At 38.3% G+C, this 22,118-nt stretch overlaps 1 protein-coding gene across 5 annotated transcripts in view; it reads right to left on the bottom strand.

Moving 5' to 3' along the window:
* The window catches only part of bcar3 (BCAR3 adaptor protein, NSP family member), a 125,001-nt gene that overhangs the window by 30,310 nt on the left and 72,573 nt on the right, over positions 1-22,118 (bottom strand). For 4 of the 5 annotated variants that reach the window (XM_088928364.1, XM_088928362.1, XM_088928363.1 and 1 more), the window contains one exon: positions 13,958-13,997. In XM_088928364.1, coding sequence (XP_088784490.1) covers positions 13,958-13,997 — 40 coding nt within the window. Of the gene's footprint in view, positions 1-1,562; positions 1,797-13,957; positions 13,998-22,118 lie in introns of those variants that run through there. The other variant, XM_088928366.1, reaches the window with a different exon arrangement.

Here is a 22,118-nt window from a genome sequence, read left to right as displayed (position 1 = left end):
TGTACACTTAGATAGGTATAACTTCAAAACAAAAAGCAAAACATAAAATATAACAAAGAAACATTCTTGACAGCCCTCCTCATGTTAAGATGAAGGTGGCAGACTGAAAATGGATTTTTCTTTCTGCTGGCAAAGTTCTATTAATATTCCTCATACATCACTACACTTCATTCCTCCTCACTCATAACTCCTCAGCTCCTCTTCCATTTTATGTACAAGATCATGTCTATATACAGAGCAGCAAGTACCTCAAATAGTACCGCTCTATTTAAATCCTCACAACCTAAAATTGGAATTTTGTGTTATTAATTGAGCCTACAGGACAGATCTTCAAAAAAATCTCTAGTTTCTTGAAATGAGTCTAAATCCAAATAAGATCTTTTTGCGTATTAAAATAACCCAAAAACTATCTGTAGACAGAAGACTGGAGTACAAACATTTTGTTCTCTCAATAATAATGCTCTCTTTACTGCAATTGTCCTCAATGTCAATAGTGAAATAACTCTTTACCTCCAAACACCCCTTTGTTCTGAGGTGTTTTGGAATGAATTTCTGTGATTTTTCATAAATGTATGTGTGTGCTGTTCTCCAGTACCAGAGATTACCCACAAGAGGCACCTTCGGTTATTTCCATTTCAGAAATCTGGTGTGATCATATCTTTAAACCTTTACCCAAACAATTGAATCAATCAATTAATTAAATCTGTCAATCTTTGAATCGCTGGCTTTAACAATAAGATGTGTGGGGAGATCTGTTGACAGTTTCTGGCTCATAAAACAAACACTGAAGCTGGACAATATGATCAATACATTCAAATTCATGTAAGTGTGCAAGATAAATACCCCTATCAATTAACTTTCCTTTCTATGACCAAAATGACCAAGTCCTCCAAAATAGAAACAGTTCAAATGATTTTTAATTAATCACAACCATCATTTAAACCTAAGCAACACTGCCAATCTTATATACTCACAGTCTAGGACTCTGACTCACAATTATGTCATAAGGACCCGCTTGCTTAAAATAAGAGCTTTGAGTAATGAGATCTGTTCCAGCACCAAGTGCTAAGCTGAGCATATTAAAGAAAACAAAGTAATAGGCAGCTGAAGATTCTTCTCCACTCTGATCGCTCACAGAATACAGAAAATTCAGCTGCTAAGACTAAGGATGAGAAATTGGACATCTGGCTCACATTGCCAATAGGAAAAGATGGCTAAATATTCTGCCAACCATAGAAGAATTGAAAATACAGCTAGTAGAGTACAAATATTATCTAGAAAATGCTAGAAAATATTGTTGCAATTGCAATGCCAAACTGTGTAGGTTAACATGTAAAGTAAAAAACTAGAGGATTTAAATATATATACTTATAATAACCCTTTACTTGCAGTTTTATATCAATCTACTGTAGATCAACTAATATTATTGTAAATGTGAATTATATCCTCTGATAAGACAACACTGATTACAGTTCAGGTAGATCAGAATCCTGACACTGAGAAACAGCAACACCAGGAGCCCACCTCTTGGCAACAGGAGAGACAGCAAGTCCATCACTCACCTTCACACTGATAACTGAGCTCTTCTGATAGAAGCAGCACAGGGCTGCTGTGATAGTCCTCAGAATATTGCATCTCTCAGACATCTTTGAGCCCACTCAGTTAATTGAAAAGGGAGGACATGAAAAATTTTGCAAAAGCCCTGACACAGGTTCCTTTCCCCGTAAAATCGTCAGGCAAGTCGCTCTTGAGTGTGCGTCTGTGGTTGCATGTTAGGCAGTCTCTCTCAGTCTGGCTCTGCCTTGCTGAGTGCAACAGCCAGCACTCAGGGTATGTTACTGTATTGTAGCCTGCTGAGCCACAGCACTCCATGTAAGGAATGCTAGAATCCCCATGTGATCTTTCTCTCCCGCGAATGAAATCTTAACCATCTGGGAGCTCTTCACTGCTAACTACCCCAGCTCTGCATCCCCCCACGTTCCACTAAGCAATACAGAATAAGATCCGATATTTCTAACTCTGCAGGGTTATTAAGACTTCAAGTGCCAAGCTAGGAGACATATTAAGAACAGTTTTCTATAGCGTTGTATGGTTACATCCTTCTCGTAGTGCTGCATCCCCAGTGCACTGATTGTCACTGCATTAGTGAAAGGATTCCTGCTACTTTTGTTTTGTATTAGTTTTCAGATTGTGAAGTGCACTGCCAAAGATAAAGCAGAAAGCTGAAAACCCAAATTAACAAAATGGGTTCCTGGGTAAATTCAGTCACATCATGAAGACAGGTATTGTTTTAATGAACCAAAGTTTTTTTGAAGTGTAAGTGCCCTCAGCCTGTCTAAAATAAGTATAAGATGACAAAAATCAAATTTGAATATGACACATGGTGAAGTATCTCTTTAAATTCACAGTTTTTCAAACTTTCTGCTCTGTAGCAACATTTGTGCCATTTTTTAAAGCAACTGTCAAACATTAAAGAAGCAAAGCGGGTGTGAAAACATTTTTTTTTCTTATTAAAGCCCTGGGAATTTTAACTTGCCTTATTTGGAGAATGAAAAGAAAATACATTTTGCACTCAGGCACAAAGCTTTGAGAGTCTTCTTTTTACTGTACAACAAATAATGAGCATGTAATGGATTGTGTCAGGCGTGGAGAATAGTGATGGAGCCCCACTAAGGGAGTCAAATAATCATTCAAGCTGAACAAAGGACTTTCTACAGACAAAACCTAAGCGTGAACAAGAGCTCTATTGAGAGTGCTTTTTTACCTGCAAGGCCGTCATGCAAGGCACCGATTTTGAAAAAAAAAAGCACACCTTGCTTAGCTTCACAACTCCACAGGGATCAAGCAGCCTCCTCATGCCTCCAATAAGACTAACACCCAGGCCTGATGTGAACTAAACTCCAAAGAGAACAATCAGACCAGGTTGCCAACAATGTTCAAAAAGTCGAGGGATACTGACACTTTCATCTTGTTGCTCTGACCTCAGATCTGTTTGCTTTCTATCATGCAGCTCCACAAGTGGTGAGTCAATGCTGAATTCTGTTTCAGCCCTGAAGGATTTTCAAGGATGAAGGATGGAGCATCATCCAGAGATGTTAATCTTAATTAAGGCAAGGAACATTTACTTTCCTACTGAAGTCTGGAGGACCCTAATGAAACTTAGTCCAAAAGCATTAAAAAATCTGAAAAATACAAGCAAACCAGTGATAATTAATCTATTTTATTTCAAACAAGAGCAGTCCAAAATTCCTGCTTTGTTCTAGCTTTTGAAATATGAAACAAAATAATACCGTTTTTCAATATTTTTTCTTTTGTATGTGTCTGATTTTTAAAAAGTAGTATTGCAAGTTTCTTTCGTAATGGCATACTGGAACGAAATGAAAACTGAAAAAAGAAAAAGTCAATAACTGAAAAATATAGAAAGGAAGAGCTAAGTTAAATATAGAAATAACCGTCTCAGAAGGCTTTTTTAAAAATAATTAACAAGTTAATTTAGTGTCTACATGACTTCCAACAGACATAAAATAGTCTTTTTTCTAGTTTAAATTTCTTTTTGTGGCTATTTGTCATGCAGAATGCTCTTTAAGTGGGGAAAAAAGAATATACATTCAGCTCATAATGAAGAAATAAAGTGGTAAAAGAGCCTGAAAATGACTTCAGTCACTAAGAAAGATGAATTGCTTTGTGTCTCATCTGAGTAAAAGACAGATTTTAGCACGCCAGGACATTCTCTGGGTTTCTTCCTTCGAGCAATAAAACTGTCAGCACATTGGGAGGAAATGTGTCTCAAAAGGAAACATTAAATTAAGAGTTCAGCCCCCACTGGGTGGAAGTCTCCAGAGTGCACTGTCTTCATCAACAGCTGAAGAGTATCGGACCTAAACACCTTTTTCCAGTCTCAATTAATTGTATGGAAAGCTGCAGGCACTGTAAACCACACCATTTTGTTGATAATCAAGCTTTAGTCATGGCATTTATGAAAATTAAAGTAACTTAAAACTAGATTCAAAGGCAGCCCAGAAATCAAGACTAGAGTTATATGAAGAGAAGCTAAGTGAAAATAAGTAAGACAAGTAACAGAAGGGCCTTATTTACAGAAAGAGACAGTACGCTTATGTCCACAGCGTTATACTGTGGAGCATTCAAAAGAAGAAATGCACAAGTTTTTGGATGAAGAAATACGAAGGTATTAGATGAAGTCGATAGACTGAAGGGATCCTTCCTATCTGTAATTGTCAATGTTTTTCATGTAAGTCGATAGACTGAAGAGATCCTTCCTATCTGTAGTTGTCAGTGTTTTTCATGTAACTTTTGGGCATCCTATGTCTTCTTCTGTGTTAAATTCCTAAGCCTTTACCTATTCTAGCAGGCCCTTGGAAACCAGTATAAGTTAAGCCACTAAAAAAGCCCCTTATTCAGCATCCCCTCTCTGCCATCTTCAGCAGAATGCTGCTTTCCTCCAGGGAAACATTTTGAGATAAAAGAACTACTGAAAAATTGACAAGGGTGCTGGATTAGCTGCAGGAAACCAAATTCATTGAGGAATGCCACACTGAATGCTGCAGCAGCACTTTGCTGAAAACAATTTAACCCTGCAGGAAAAATACGGAAACCATGTATAACTATCAGCCAATTCACATGTTTAAGTGTTTTAGAAGTGCTTCTCGTACAAATTGAAGCTCAACTGGAGAGCTCATTTTTAACTTGTGTTTCATCTCAGTAATACAAGCAGCACTGAAAAAACTGCCTTATTAGGGCTTTCAATTTATTCCCAAAGTGTATTGTTTTTATAACTTGTTGGTGATGTTTTTGCTCTTTGCAGATATAATGTAAGCCCTAAACAGTTTATTACTTTGTGCAATTTTACACAGATGCCAAGGGGTCATGGTCTCAAGTGTGAGACTTTCAGTTCAAATGTGTGAGATTCAAGACCAGAAAGTGAGGCTTATCTTTTTTCTTTCTCCACATGAGATGGGGTCTTGCAGTTTTTTATTTTCCTTTACCTCTTGCTTTTTGGTGTTCCACCTTGGGTGTTGTACTGTACTGGCGTGCAGTATTTTCAGGAGATTTAAAAAATGTTCCCATGTAAAGTGGAATATTGCAAAAAACAACAACACAGAAACCACTAAAATGTGTTAATTATAGAGTTGTATTCCCTGCCTTTTCTGTGAGTGAAGGGAAAAGCATCTTTTTAAACAGCCTCAATCAGAATCAGACAGCTTGACAGCACTGTTTTACAACTCAATTTCTGTGCACATTGTATTAATGTTTTATTTTGTTCAGCTTACACTTCTATGGAATACATGTTTTATTCCTCCAAATAAATACTTTAACTGCTACAGCCACAATCTGTATAGATAATGAGAAACAAACAGTGACAGCTTTCTGATTTGCACCCATCAGTGACAACTACTGAAATTAACACATGTATTGCCAATGACTGTAAAAGAAGAAACACCTATTGTTTTATCAACAAGTGTTCAGCAGGTTCTTCTTCATTTTCCAAATTAAAAGAGAGTTTAAAACAAGGAATATTCAAAGCTCCCTTTATGATAACCTCTTCCATCCCCTAGAAAATGCCACTGTTGCAGTTATTTCCAGAAGGGGTTTCTTGTAGTTAGTTTTTTTTTTGCTTTTCCACTTTCTAGAAATAAGGTGTCTGCATGAAGGCAGTACATGAGATTCAAGTGTGTGGGTGTGAGCCAACTTCAGAATGCATGTGTCACGCTCCATGTGTGAGACTTGACATCTCGGTGTTTAATGACTATGACTGTTCTCCATTAGCAGTGCAAAGATTCCAGCATCATTCATAGCAATTGTACCACTCCTTTCCTCTAAAAAAACAACACAATAATTACTGCAAACAGCCCTTAGAACTATGCAGTTATAATGAGCAGGAAATGTTAAAATAAATTGTTGAAACTTGGGAATATTTATCAGTTTTAGCTCCACTTCATTTCCCCCTAACTGCTAATAAAATGTAAATAGTGACTTTAAAGCATGCTGGCACACCCTCATAACACTAAAGGAATGCTCTCCCTGTGGATAGTCTGAAAAAAGCTAATTGCGGCTCACTTAGGCCTTGCATGCTTGATATAAATAAAAACCTCCCCTGGGCTGAACTCTGCCCAGTCTGTTTTTTTATGTATTATGGGCACAGCCAAGCTCAGAAGCTTGTATCCATTACTGAGAAATTTTCTAACTTTCCTGGCCATTCTTAGCTCCTTCTAGCCTTTTTGTTGTTATCATCCACAGGGCTATTAAAAAATGTTACTCCAGGAAGCAACGTTTTACCGTTGAGATGTTGTCTAAGAATGAAGTTAGGGAGGTCATTTGCTAGGCCATGCCTCCAGCATTCAAGAAAAATCTGGTTGTCAGGAGATGCAGCAACAGCAGGAGATGCAATCAGGGACGAGGCCTGGGGCTTCTGTTTTAAAACCAGGGTGGCTACTGCATCCTCAGGCCTGAGCTCTCAATTAGCGAAATGGCCTAACTGTTAATCGGTTGGTCGAACAAGTTTAACCCTTTTCTCCAGTACTGATGCCAACTGATCTCAGGTCAGCTGGATTCTGGGTGACAGAAGAGGAGTTGCTCAGCCTTGCTCTGACTTAAAACAAAGTGATGTGAAAGTTGAACACTCATTGTCTGCTGAAAGAATACTATTGCTACATCATCACTAGGCACTGTTAAAGAGAAATATTTGTAGATGAGATACAAATAAAACTAAAGCTATCTCATCACATGTGTGGCTCTGCTCCTTGCCACCTGGGTTTTCCACTGTCTCTCGGGTATTGTGCCACCCCAATCATCCCAGTGTGTATGCAGACAGGCAAACAAATGTACTGAGTCAAAACACAGTGGTTTGGAACACCAGAGCGATATGTGTTAACAGTGTTAATTTACACTTTTATGGTGACATAATGTTACTGTTACATTTATTTTTGTTAACAGTCACCCACATTATACATTTGATTTTGTATTTTGTTAACGAAAAACATTAACTTCATTCGCACATGGACTCCTGGCAAAAGTCAGTGACACTGCCCTGCTACCTTCAGTACCTGATTGGTAGAAGATTTTGGTTGGCAAGAACCGAACCAGCCTAATTCTTTAATTCTGCTCTATGCACACTTTCTTTTCTTTTTCCAAATTTGACCCTGTCCTGCTGCAGTGGCTGGATGATCTGAAACCATTCTGCAACAATAACCTCTAGCCCCCACAGTGCTATATATCACTTTATCGGCAAGGCTGTTTAACTAATTGAGGACACAACTGAGAAGTCCACTGCAGGGCCTAGAGAGTTACAGCTCAGGGAGTCTTAAAAGTCACCCTGAAATCATCAGTTAATTTCAGCCAGGAACGGCCAGCTGTAGTCCTTGAGATCTGCAGAGCGACCATTCCCAGCAATTTCTAAAGTATTTAATTTACAAATAACACACTTTAGTAGTGAAACTGATCCTATGCTGATTAAAGAGTGCAAAGGAACAAGTAAAGGTTTATTCCATGTAAACCTAGCGGCCTACATGAAATTTAATGGATTGAGATTCTCCAGGATCAAGACTGGGCCCCTTTGAATTACAGTATATCGAAGATCTGATCATGGGTCTGTTTTTAGTTACCATCTGTTAAAGGCCTTTAAAAATAATACTTAAAATGAACAAATGAGCAGTTTGGCTCAATTAGGGGTGTAACAAGAATGAGAAGCAGGGAAATCCACAGACCTCAACTGTGTGACAACAGTTGTAGTTTGCAACTGTTCAGTCAAATGACACCATTAAATCTGTTAATTAGCTGGGCAATTATTCCACACGTTTCTGTGTCAGTCTTTATATAAATTAGGCTTACATAAAGAATTTAAGTCAATTTTATTGTCAAAATCACAATACAGTACAAGGTATTTGTCTAAGCCACAAGAGGGCACTGTTCATCTTCACTCATGTTACTTAAGTCTACTGTTACTATTACAGTAATGAGCAGCAAGTTGGGAAAGTAAGACTTTTAGTTCCTTTAGGTTTCACAGTGGTATAACAATTAACAGTAAATGTCAGAAAAAATGCTATTTGCTGCAGGGGTCACTGCCTTGGAGGACTAGACAGGAATCTGGTTTTAATTTCACCTAAGCTATGAGGTGCTTTACTGTATCAATAATAACTTGTTTAATTGGTGAACATTACTGCTAATGGTATGTCTTTGCCCAGTGAAGATTTATGGACACCTATAAAAACCTACAGTATCAGGGGCCAAGATGAGAGCCAGTCACCAAGATCCAGAGTATTTATTAATAATGCAAGTAAGTATGTGTGTGAATAATCATTTCCAAGCTTTATAATCCATGCTAATAAACTATGTCCTTTGCAACTGAAGCTAACATCACGTCAGAATAGGCTACCTATTACATATCACATCTGCTGGAGTCGAATTCAATAAAGATACTATAACTATTTGAGACTCAAGACAGAAGTGCCCTAGCACACATTTAGAACTAAAATCTATCACTACATCCTCTTCTCCAGCAGATCCCAGTCCCCTTGTGTCCATCCCATCCCTCCAGGCAAAATAAAACAATATTCTAAGCTTCTTTAGATAAAAGTTTGGATTTACATTTTTCAGTTAATCATTAAGTCACTCTGGTAAAGATTAAACAAGCTGTTATTCAAGGAGTATGTTTTTATCACGTTATAGATCGAAGGAGACTTGGACCCTGGAATGCAAGTTGCTTTAATTGTAACAAGCTTGTTATTAAGCTTTGTAGCCTCATCATGAATCAAGTACACAAAGTGCTTCTGAGTGCACTTCGCTGGCCAAGTTTTCTCCTTCAACTTGTTTGTCATATTTTTTAAACTCGCAGGAAATATGCAGAGCTAGTTCCTTGGAACGGTCAACATCGTTCAGGTTCAAAAACATTTCTTTGGCAAAAAGAAAGGGCCAAAATATTAATAACTCCAGTAAATAAAACTCATGTAAGAGAATTAGGTATTTTATACAAAGATTTGTATGTTGAAAGCTTTGGCGGAGGTAAGGAATGGGTGTAAAATGGCTTATGATAAAGGATTCATGGTAGCTTTAAAGCCTGGGAAAGTTTTGTTTTCTAGCGTGCAATATTTTCAGCCCCTAAAGTGGTAGCCGTCGAACAGTCACTGATCCAGCTGGTACACAGTGTCAGCACTCATGCCCCTTCTGGCGAAGCTTGATGCTGCCAGTCACAAAGGCGTATGTATTTTTGCTCTGAGAATATGACTGCTTCGATGCGGAGCTGCACAGTCAGTTAAAAAGGCCCATTATCTGGTTCATAAAGGGCCGAAAATCTCCCAGGCCATACAGAGTGCCATTGTTTTCCTAAATCTCTTTCATGACTTGTTAGCAGCTTAATTCGAAGCAGAGCGGATTGTTTTCACTGGGTAGGATAAAAGAATTCTCTGAAAGGATCATTTCACAGCGAGCAGGCTTTCCCCACAGAGTTCTGTGGAAGAAGAACGGGTCAGTTTACATAGTTTCCACTCAGGTTTTCTGTGCCTTCTCCTTCCCGTACACTTCTGTTCTCTGGCTGGGTCATCAGTGAAGGAAACACAACACCTACTGTAGCTTCTATTAAATGGGCTTCTCACTGCACCTAACATACTGTATGTGAGGGGGCAGACAGAGTACCAAAATGAATTTTGTCTTCTACTATCTCAATCACTCACTGTGTGTGATGATTCTTAGCTTTTCACTCCACTTCTAAAATCCAACGGCTGAACACAAAATATCACACTGCAACACACCAAACTAGTTTCCTCCAGGTCAGCTGAGCAAGAAATGTTAGGAGTCAACGATACCCTAAATGGATTCTCCATCCGTCCTATTGTATCGTCTCTGATAACAGAACTAGACTACATAAAAGAGACCAAAATGAGTTACACACAGACACTGGCACAGGCAAATTCAGATCTCCCTTTCAACCGAAGCAATCATTGCATCTTTCACTGCGGGGTCGACATCAGTCTCTTCTAATCACTGACACCAGGATTTGTATGCAAGTCTCCGGTTATGAATAATACAAAAGAGTGTGTCACAGACGTCAAAGTCTGCCACAGCATAGATTTTATTTAAACTACTTTTGCTGGCTACTTCTGTACAACAAGGCACCTGCCCACCAGAAACCACAGTACCCTTTGATGTACTTTTTCTCTGTGTCTCATACTGTAGGCAGCTTCTGCTGAATCCCTTTTTACATTTTACAAATAAGATGAGCTTAGATGTCCATCTAAGGAAAGTTGCAAACAAGAGGAGACCATCCAGCCAGCTTGGTAGTGAGCAGCTAACGGATACAAGGATCTCATCCATCCATTTCTTGAAAGAAGCCAGGGTATCAGCTTCAACAATGCAGCTGTGCAGCTTGTTCCATTCTCCTACAACCCTTCATGCGTAAAGGAGTGCCTTCTATTCTGTTTTAAATATACTTCCCTTACTTTCCATTTGTACTCTCTGGGTTGTGTTTTGACGTTGATTTTTATTTCCATAGTGTTCACTTTGTCAGTGCCTTTTTGAATATGTGAATTAGTTACCATCATAGTCTTCTGTCAGTGCAGGGTACTCCCTGCAAAGAGCCCGGGAATTCTCTGGAATTAATTCAAAGATACAGTATTATTTTTGTATCATTGTGAACAGAATTGTACCCAGCATTGTGAATGAGGTCTTACTAATGCATTGTATAATTGTAACATTATATTCCTTGATTTATCTGCTACAGTTTAGCTAAACACTGTTTTGTACTGTTTCACTATATTGCCTGTAAAAGATGTAAATGGTTTATCAATAGGAACACTTACTTATTTCTCGAAAGTAACTTCTTCAAGTGTGTTGTTTCTCAACTTTCATTTATAGTTGATATTTTTGCTGCCTGCAACCCTGCATGTTTCTACATTAAATGCCAGGTGTTTTCCCAGTCCTGGGTTATAGTTTCTTTGCCTTTGTTTCTCAGTCTCAACATTATTTTCTCAGTATTATAGTATTACTTAATACTATAGTAATACATCCTTTGAAATTTCACTTACTTCACTTTTTTCACAGTATAGGAAAAATAAATAAGACAGGTAGTGTTCTCTCCATTAAGGATGTCCTTAGAAGTTAAGGTGTGGACTAGCAATTCAGGACTAAACAAAGAAATTATGTGTGCATTAGAGGAAGACTATGCCAAAAATGGTGAGCAGAAGTTAAATTGCTTCAGTTTTTGGCAGCATTTTGTAAGTAAAGTCCAGCTTTACCTTGGCTTCCTAAAACAGTGTTACAAGATACAGAATATAAAGTAAAGATCTTTGGCTCCAATCTGTCAGACATCTTTGTCTGAATGGCTGATTTCTGCTGGAGAGTCAGAGGTCAGACCACAAGGACCGGGAGAAACAACTATAAAGCTGATTCCATCCAACAAATGCAATGACACTTATTATTGTTTTACCAAAATGCCTCACAGTTTAAAAGCAAGCCTGAATTAACCTTGCCGTTGTGATGTCATTACCTTTACTTCAGAAAGCCATATGTTCTGAGTTATTGTTCCTGCACTCACAGCATGATTGCAGTAGAGTATTAGCTAACTGCCCAGTCACACAGACTGTGAAGAGCAGCTTGTTTCCTTAGCTTAGTCTAGTCTTACATTCTTGGACAATGTTCCTAGGCATGGGTCGGGTCAGAAATGATTTTTAATGCAGCCCCTGTTATATCACTTGCTTGTCTCAGGTTTATACCCACTACCCTACTATATGCTTGTGTTGGCTCCTGGTCTCCACTTCCACTCGTTAGGTCATTCAGTCTTGTCAGCAGCTCTTTGCTTTTTATGTTGGCTTGAGAACCCAACCCAAGTGAGATGGGAGTGAGTGCAAAGATCTCAGACAACTGAGAGAGGTTGCTGTGTGGTGACAGAATACACTTGTAAGGGCACTTGGGCAAAAACATTTATGCCCTCTCTCAAAGCAGGACTAAGGAAGCAAGTCAAGCCTATCAGAACAGAAAGAATAAACTCAAGCCAGAAGGATCAATACAAAAATAGATTTCTGCCATGTTATTATGACTGAACTATAATTTTGCTGAAGCTAAGTGACCTTACATGTGGAATTAGATTACAGTGTCTCGATAAAGGTACACAAGAGGTGATTTGCCACTTGCTTTTCTTTTCTAAGAACATAAGAAAGGTTCTAAACAAAAGAAGGCTTTTCAACCCAGCTGTCTTGGTTCATGAATTGTGTCCCAGGATCTTATCATCTCCAGGTGGAGAGGTAAGAGATTACTTCAGCCATTGATCTAGGGGGAAATTGAGTGAGCTGAGGACTGTTCAAGCCCAAAGTGGGATTTAATCACAGCACTGAGGTTAAATCAAATGGTTTAACACCTTATTCAAAATACAGACCTCCGACAGATTTTCTCCTGTCCTCAACTAGAGTGTTAGTTTAGAAATTCTGGACCAGAGGAAAGAGAGCCACCTGCTGGTTCATCATCTTTCGAACATCTTATTCTTTTTAACAATTTTATGAAGCGCTTCTTCCATCTTATCCTGCCATCCATCCATTTTCTAACTGCTTTATCCAATAAACAGTCACAGGGGAGCCGGTGTTTATGCAAGCAAGCAACAGACACAAGACAGGGTACACCCTGGATGCACTGCCAGTCCATATCAAGGCAGACACTGACTCAAATGCACTCACTCACACCAGGGCCAGTTTTCCAAGAAGTCAATTAACCTACCAGTATCTTTGTCCTTGGACTATGTGAGGAAACCAGAGCTTCCAAAAGAAACACACACAAACATAGGGAAAACATACAAACTCCGCACAGAATGCACCCCGAAGCCCAAAATTAGCCCCAAGACCCCAGTGCTGTGAGGCAGCACTGATAACCACTGCATCACCATGTCATCCTCTTTAACCTCTTAATTTATTATGTCATTTAGACTAATGCGCTCTTGACATTCATTCACTTGTTGGATGAAACTTTTTTCTTCATGTCAGGACAATCTTTCCCCATTGTCTTTAAAATAGCTTGACAAAGTTAAGAAATACCTCTGACATGATAGGTTAAATATAAAGAAATAAGTTCTTCATAAAAGCCACTTTCCATAAAAGATTATTTCACAGCAATCGAAATCATCTTCAAATGCCAACAAGCCAACAACCCAAGGAGAACCCTTTAAAAAACCTTTGTGTGTGTGCAGAACAACACAAAATGACTCCATAACAGCCCACGTGTGGCAAAACATTCTCTAACATATTTTCCTGAGTAATCTCAGAATGACTGTTTATAGATAAGTTTATCCATTCCTGCCCTTCTCTGGAAAAAATTCAGCAGAAAACACTTTTCTTGCCAGGATCTCAGAGGTGATAGAAGTGTGTCCAGCCCTGTTTCGATCTTGATAAGCAGGAAAGAGTTTTGAGATAGGAAGTTTTCAGATACACTCTGTGAGAAAGAAACTAAAACGTACCTAACACCGAAGGAACCTTTCTCTTCTGAAAATTACATTTTTCTACCTGAATATTTCAGGTGCAAAAGCAAGACAAAGCACAGCAGAAATGCAGTTGTTTTCCAAACACACAAGCACACGCACACAAACACAAACATACAAACAAACATTAAATGCAGGAGCAAAGTAAAAAAGTAAAATCTAAGACATAAACCAATGAGAGAGTATATTCCATATCTGAGACAAGACGAAACAGAAATTTTCTCCTGTTGTGCATTACTAAGCTGGAAGTATGCCCACCTCATATATATATATGTTATATACATTTTTATAAGAGTAACAAATCACTAAAATAAAGGAGGTATTGTATTCAATGTACATGCATTTATGCAGGTACACTATAGTGATTAATTTACCTGAGGGTAAAATATCTTGTTTTTGCTAAAACACATCCTGGATTTCACCATAAAAGAGCTAGAGAAAGTAAATAATATGTAAACAATATGAATTAATTAAACTGAAACAACTTACCTTCACATATTCCAGTGTGGGATCCATACAGTACTGCTCCCTGCCAGAAAACAAGGAATAAAAACTCTTTTTAATCCACAAAGACACAGATTTCTGTGATGCACATCACATACAGAAATTTCCCAAGCAACGTCAACACCCTTGCAGACCAACTTCCCAGACAACTGAAATCTGTAAAGAGTTCTGTGCAAAAACAGAATGAGCTCCTGTCTCTTGGAGAGCAGAAAGCAAGAGTGCTGACTTCTAACCACGACATAAACTTGCGGGGTTACAAGAGTTCAGAGTTCAACTACATGATGTCACTCTGTCAGATAATTGTAGCAATAGGATTTAAACAAACTCCACCAGACTGACACTTCTTTAGAAACGTACTGTCATTTCTTGATGCTGCTGTTTTCCAGTAACATTAAAGGTATTAGAAGAACACAAAGAAAGTCCACATTAAAACAAGATGAAAGGCAATCTTTCAAAATTGACAGAATAGCAATGAGCCCCTGTTATTCATTGATATAAAGCATCTTCCAGGTTCTTCTGAGCACTGTTCTCTACACTTTAAAGCTTTTTATTCAGTGCTTATGGAGGCTTAAGTATAAGATCTGAACGGCAAAGGATTAGAGACAAGAGGAAAATTAATTCCCCAAGACTTTAATGAGATTGTTTCAGAGGAATCGGTGAGAAAGAAAAATAAAAGCAAACATTTCCCTGACATTCTGTGAACTGAGTTAAGACATTGACTACTAACTGTACTAACTTTGACTAAAACTGAAAACCAAAGAAATATCCTAATACAAAAACTCAATAAAGCACTGTATGTACATTTTCTGTCAGTGATTTAGGTGAGCAGTCAATGTTCCGTAATGAAATAGCCCACATTCCTTTATTCAAAGGCTCACAATATAATTTATACCCAAGATGTAGGAAATGAAATAGAATCAAATCCTGGAAAGCTCTTTCACCACATCCTTCAGGTTCTGGAAAAAAACACTGCATTCAGCATTTTCCAGATTTAGCCCTTTAAACAAGTCTGCTTTTTCACAAGAGAAAAGTTGTCCCCCCTTCCCTCCTCAGTCTTTCATCTTGGAGTTCTGACACTTTCACATAAACCTTCCATTATTTTCAGTATAATTTGTGATTGAGTCTCACACTCCTAAAGTTTACATGGAATCTTGTTCGGACATTACATTGGTTGTGCTCACACGGGATTGATAAATGATGTTTAATGACTGAATGATATGAGTAATGAGTGGGGGGGGGTTAATTAAGGATCCTAATATATCGTATTACCAGCTCTCATATCTGGGTATTTAAACAGAAGTTGTTACAATGTTCTAGCCTGATCTCAGAAGAGAAGCCAAGCAGAGCTGGGCCTGGTTAGTATTGGTTAGCCCCCCAGTAAAAGCAAGTAGTCCTGGTAGACCAGTAGGTGGCATTCTGTCCTTTAGACTAGAATTTCTAAAACCAATAACCCAGTGTGGAAGTGCAGTAGGAGGTATAAATGAATGACATTAAGCAGAGGTCTTGATTATTAAAGGTTAATGTTCAAAAGAGTAGGGGTGGCAAGCCTTGTGTTATGGTTACATTTCACTCTGGGCTGCCCCAGTCAGGCTATCCTAAAGTCGCCTGCCTAGATATAAAGCATTTTGGGATCCAATGGAATAAAAACTGTTATATAACTACAATTTATTATTTAATAAATGGTTTTTGCTTGCCAAACCTAACTTTTGTTCATTTTTCCTGGCACAAAGAGAAAGCAGTGATGTGCCACCTGTAGAATAACAACTCTTAAAATCGCACAGCATCTCAGGAATGTGAGAAGCCAAACAAATACTCTTGTGAAATATAAAAACAAAACAAGTGCTGACCAACAAAAGAAAGCACAAAAAGATACATCATCTTTTGACAGGCAATTCAGACAGAGAGATGACAGCTCTTTGCTCCATAAGGAGATGTGATAAAAAATGAATGTACATAAAAGAAATTGCCACTCAAAGAAATATACTTGCTCTCACCACTTCCGGTATTTCAGTCAGTAGTCTGTATCTGAAGTGTGAAAGGCCATATTAAAAGCAGTAGCTATTTCACTGTCCAAATCAGTCCTCAAAACTCAGGCAATACCTGGTTTGACCACCTCTCATGCTGTACCTTGTTTATTGTAAGAGTCATCCATGCTAAACATGTTGTGAATATGTAAAATACTGTTAGTAACAAGAGCAACAAAAAATCCTTGAAATAAACATGAATTGAGCTTTTTTAATATGCCAGCACATTAATGAAGGTATTGTTCCATTGTGATGTGAAAGCATTTCCACAACACAATGCTTTCATTTAATACTTTCAGCTTTAGGCCTTTGTTTTCTTTGATTGAATGGACACTAATTTTATATTGTCTTCCTCCTGCACCAATTTCAATAAACAAAGCTGTCATTGCAGCTCTGGGCCATAGTGTGTGGTACAATACCTCTGATGGGGCTGAATGGCTTGTAAGTTCTATTTAAAACCAGTGTTACAACACTGTGTTCCAACTTTGTGCGGCACAGGTACTTTTGTTAAATTATCGTCAACCTGTTTAATAGATCCACACACTGCACTGGGAGATGGAGGCGTCAAATGAGAACCAGGTTGCTGTTGGTAGCGTAACTGGTCGACCAGCAGGTGGTGCTCTTCCTTCAGAGAGGCTGCCTTGCTTGTATTACAGGGTAACATTCCCATACACATTTGCCTCAATCCATGATTGTACACGAGACTCTTGGAATAAGACTCTTGGAATAATCAGTTAATCTCCTGTTTCTTGATGCCTACATCAAGAGGTGTTAGCAGGACTAGTAGGGGGTACTCTCCCTGCGGTCTGTGTAGCTCCAAATGCCCAAGTATAGTGATGGGGACACTATAATGTAAAAAGGCACCGTCCTTAGGATGAGACATAAAACTGAGTTCCTGACTCCTTGTGGTCATTAGAAATCCCAGGGTGTTTCTTGAAAAGAGTAGGAGTGTTACCCCGGTGTCCTGACCAAATTTCCCTCCCCACTGATAGCTGATGTGTGGTGAGCGTTCTGGTGCACTATGGCTGCCGTCACATTATCCAGGTGGATGCTGCACATTGGTGGTGGTGGAGGGGAGTCCCCATTACCTTTAAAGAGGTTTGAGTGGAATGTCCAGAAAAGCACTATAAAAGGGTAAGGAATTATTATTATTTTTTCAGATTAATAAACTAACAGATTTGCTCACCATTTTATGTTCTGGAAATTAAGGGTGATGTGCAAACCTGTCTGACCAAAATGCAGGCTGCATTAGACTTCATTTCAAAGACTTTTGCAACAGTATAGTCTTTCTAAGCAAACACTGTAAAAGCAGCAAATGAAATTCAAAAAGATAAATATAAAATTCAAGATTGGGCAACTTGTTTAATGTAAACAATTGTAGTGTTTCATATACTGTACAGGCACTACAGATACGAAATGGAAAGAAGAGGTTACTTGTGAAAAGACAAGTCTTATGTGTCATTGATCAAGAAGCAAAGCATATCGCTCAGATGCATTTGGTTTAAAATATTTTTTAATCTTTAATAGACATCATCAACAAACCGTTAACCCAACATGTTTGAGACCAGTACCAAAACATAAACCAGAGGACACAAGTGTAAGTTGAAATGTAAAATGAGAACTGGGAGCACAGCTTTACACATCCATATTGCTGAAGTCTGCCTTCTTTCAGAAAGGATGAGATCCTTGGATCAATTAATTACAAACTACCAATAGGCTAGATGGTTGGCCTGAGCCGTGCATGGCAAAATCACAGAAAAGTGAGTACCTTTCCTAACGTATAAAAGTAATAAATATGACAGTTTGGTCATATGGAATCCTGGAGTTGAAAAGCAAACTGCCAAACTTTCCAGGGTTGTGAAAATGGCAGGAAAAATAATTGGGAAACAGCAGCCCCAGCTCAGCAATTTATATCATAATACAGTTCTCAGAATCTCAAAGTACATCACAGCTGATTCCACGCATCCACTCTATTCTCAATTCATAATTCTCCCATCAGGGAGATGGAATAGGGTACAAAAAAAAAACATTTATAAGAAGTCTTTTGTCCCCTCTGCAATAAACCTGCTCAATGAATGTACGTAAATGTAGTTCCCCCACTACCTATTTATTTATCCATTTATTTATGCATCACATCCTGTTGATGTGATTTTATGTGGCTTCTATGTTTGCCTGTGTGTTTTGTACTTTTATGGGAGAAGTCATAGACAAATTTCCACAGTAGTGGACAATAAAGTATTTATCTATCTAAAATCTTTTATGTAAAATTTGATGTATCAAAATCTCCAGTCCCTGAGACATTCTAACAATTGACACAGGAGTCCTGGCACACCACAGGTTAAAGCATGTGAACGTTGGAAATCATCATTTGCGGACAATATGAAACAATGGTGCACATGGAAAAAAAGGAGAATGACATCATCTACATAAAGCACTCAACTAAGGAACCAGTAATTTGGCTGTCATCCAGCCCACTGAACCACAACAGTATTGTTCCTTAGAAAATTATTCTCAAGCATGAAAGTAGGTATTGCAGGACAGAGTTTCAGAAATCGGCTCACAACAGGCCAGCCCGTTTATAATCTGATAGATGTTCAGCTTAGAAGAGACAGCTGCATTCAAACTGAATCCGAGAAAGGGCTGGCTGGGCTGTCATGGGCCTGGTGGTGTTCGTTGACAGCAAAGAAGTGTATGTATCCTGAGAACAGGTCCTATTTACTTGAACTTGGAGATGTGGGTTTCAGCTGCTAGCTTCACTGTAATGATGTTACTGTAATGAACCATCATTTTTAAAACTGTACTTTCAGCAGGTGCCATTCTACGAAAAGCAGCACACAATTCCTTAAAATATTAATACTGTTTAATAAAATGATAATTATTGCATATATTATTAACTTAAAATACATACTATGTGTATATCGTTAATCCTTAAATAATGCAGGTTGGCAATGTGCTGTAGTGGTTAGGATTCTAGATGGGGATGTCCCAGGTGTGATCCTGTTGTTGTACCTACTTTAGTGTAAACAAGGAACAGCACTTACATTGTTCTGGTAAATACCCCGATGTGTGACTCGTCCCCCATGTCATTATCGAGAGTAATAATTTATTTTTAATGTTTTTACCTGCTTAAATCGAGGTTTAAAATAAAAAGTTCATTTCATTTTAGTTTTATGGAAGAAAGTTGTTTCATTTAAACTTTGTTTTTTTTCTCAGTGTGTTAAAGCACACCTAATTTCCACAGTTTCAGTTATATTTTCCCTTGCTGAACTTGGCAAAGTATTTTAAAGCAGAAGAATCCATTTTTAATTTTTAATGTGTTCTTTTCTGAATTCCTGGTTTACTTATAAAATGTTTTACACATTCTGAGCTCTGTGAAACCTTTAAAATCAGAGATATGGTTATGAAAGTGGAGTGAGGGTGACCAGGTTCTAACCATAATCAGGCTTTTTATAAAGCAGCACCAGACGTGGGTCTCTGTGCGCTCTGAATGTGTCACCCTGCAGTTCCAGTTGGTGTAAAGCAGTACTTAAAAAACAAAATGGGCTGTGCATGAGCTTGCCTTGAGATAGAGATTTCTGACCATTCCTTCTCCAACAAAAACATTAGGGGCTGATTACCACTTTCCTGTCAACTAAGTACATGTTTATTTAAATACTAGATGTACAGCAACACAAACATATACAGTACAAAGACAGGACCTGTTATCATACCAAACACCTTGACCCAGCTCTGAACCACTCAGATCAGGAATCAGCCTGGTTACTTTAACTGCTGTGGAATGGGAACTGCAGTTGCATCAAGCCAGAGGCACTTAACAGTTCTAGATTTCAGAGAATTGCATTTATTGCTTGACTGTCTTTTGTAAACCTCTAAAAGCCAAAATGAAACAAAACAAAGGATTCAGAGTTTCAGGGATGTCTTTGACACTGCTACAGACTGCATACCTAACTACTATAAGTAAGTACTACACGTGACTTTTAGAGTAACACCTGTTGGTTGTAAAATAACTTGTTAACAATCACACTTTCTAACCAGACACCTTGGCTTTTTAATATCAGGTAATATCTTCATTTGGTTTATAACAAAGTTCTTTCATATCTAGGACTGTGACTATTTTATTTAAAAGACTATTCTGCAGTTCCATTGAAACACACAGACTATAATTGTATCATGGTGTTTAAGAGCTCTATGAAACCTGAAAGTGAACATGCAGTCTTTTATACAGTCTCAAGTGACTGGTTCATAGCCATAGCCTTCTTCAAAAGTTTTTTCACTGCTGACAGTTTTTCATGAGTAATTACTTGCAGTTAGTAATTATATGCATGTAATTTAGAAAGAAAAACAAAATCTGAGTTCTTGTGTCCTTTCTCCCTTCATTAACAATCAGAAAGCATGTAAAGAACCACAACATATGTTTAGAAAGAAATGTCTTCTCTGCTTTTCCACTTGCTGACGCAATTAATCTAAAACCTCCTTACAATCATCAGAAGAAAAAGCCTTGTCCAACCTGTCTTGTAATCACCACAGATATACTGTAAACAAAAAAGAGTCAATTTAACAAGACACCCCATTATGCACTTCATTAAGAAGTATTTTTTAATCTGCTTTTTTCAAGTGGACTAGGTTTGCTTTCATGCTAAACACATTCCTCTGATTCTTCTTTCTGAAACACCCTTGAGTTCTGAAGGCCAGAACTGTTTATCTCAGCAACAGTTTCAGAGCCAGCCTCAGTGTACCAGGAACATAAAACGGCCTTCTGAGTACATTACGTCAGACAGTCGAGAGTCTGCAGGTCTACGCAATTAACCATGACTGGCACAATGGTAAAACTTGTCTTTAGCAGCTACAAAACCCTTTGAATTGTAAATATATTATATGATAATACTCAGATATTATAATAATAACATAGTGTCATATCTATCAATAGTGTCCAACAAAAACACATTTTCAGGCCCTAAAATGTTTCAGTTAATTGCCTACTTACTAAAGAATTCAGGAAGAATACTCTCCTTTCAAGGCAATGAATGGATTAAGTTGGAAGAGAATCATTGAAAATACTAATGCACTTTGAAAAGAGATTTTTATATAAATGTAGTTGTGGTCGATCAAAAATGGATTTTTGACCAATCAGTATTTATCCATCCACCTGTTTTCTATCTGCGTCATTCAATACAGGGCAGCAGGGGTGCCAGAGCCTAACCTGGGAAACAATAGGTGCAAGGCAAGGTACACTCTGGACGAAAGGCCTGTCCATCCCAGGGTACACACAGACACGACACACACACTCATAACAGGGCCAATTTTCCCAGAAGCCAATTAACCTACAACGTATGTCTTTGAACTGTGAGACGAAACTGGGGCGCCCAGAGGAAACCCACTCAAACACAGGGAGAATGTACAAACTCCACACAGTGAGCACTCCAGGTCCAGAACTAAACCCAGGGCCCCAGTGCTGTGAGGTAGCAATGCTATCCACTACGCCACTCCGTTGCCCCAATCAGAATTCACAAATTCTAACAAATTCTTGCTCAATATTGTAATGAAATGCTTCACAGCAACAAAGGCTGAAGCGTTATGCTGTTGTCCTCAATAGATGGATTATAACCCTGTTTGGCCCATACCAGTAAGTAAAGTATCTCCACGCTCTCTGTAATGTAGGCAATGAATTACCACATGAAAGATGGAGTTCAAAAAAGTTTTCATATGCTATGTCATTAATTCCTTTTTAATCCTCAGAGCTGATCTCAGCCAGCTGAGCTCATACTGCTAACAGCTAATTTCCCTACATCTTTTTTGATTAATCTTTTTTCTTGTTCCCTATAGTAATAAAACATGCTTAAATCATTAGCTTGGCTCAGACGTTTACATTTTTACTGCTTTTCTAAAACAAATCCTTTGTTGATATCTCAAGAAAATCTAAACATTAGAAGGGGGCACCTTATATTAGTAACTAACTACAGGTGATTGCTTATTCAAGCCCTCACACACTCAGATGAATCCACCAGCGCATTCATTACAGAGACATGTTGGACCAGACCGCATGAATGTCAGTCATTCCCATAGTCTTCTCTGACCACTTACGTAATGACATACTAAGCCTAAGAAAAAAACATCCATCAATG

Source organism: Atractosteus spatula, chromosome 11 (assembly GCF_055471065.1).
Source record: "Atractosteus spatula isolate fAtrSpa1 chromosome 11, fAtrSpa1.hap1, whole genome shotgun sequence".
Lineage (NCBI taxonomy): Eukaryota > Metazoa > Chordata > Actinopteri > Semionotiformes > Lepisosteidae > Atractosteus > Atractosteus spatula.
The sequence above is the reverse complement of the archived record's forward strand: the minus strand, read 5'-3'. Positions and strand labels throughout refer to the sequence as shown.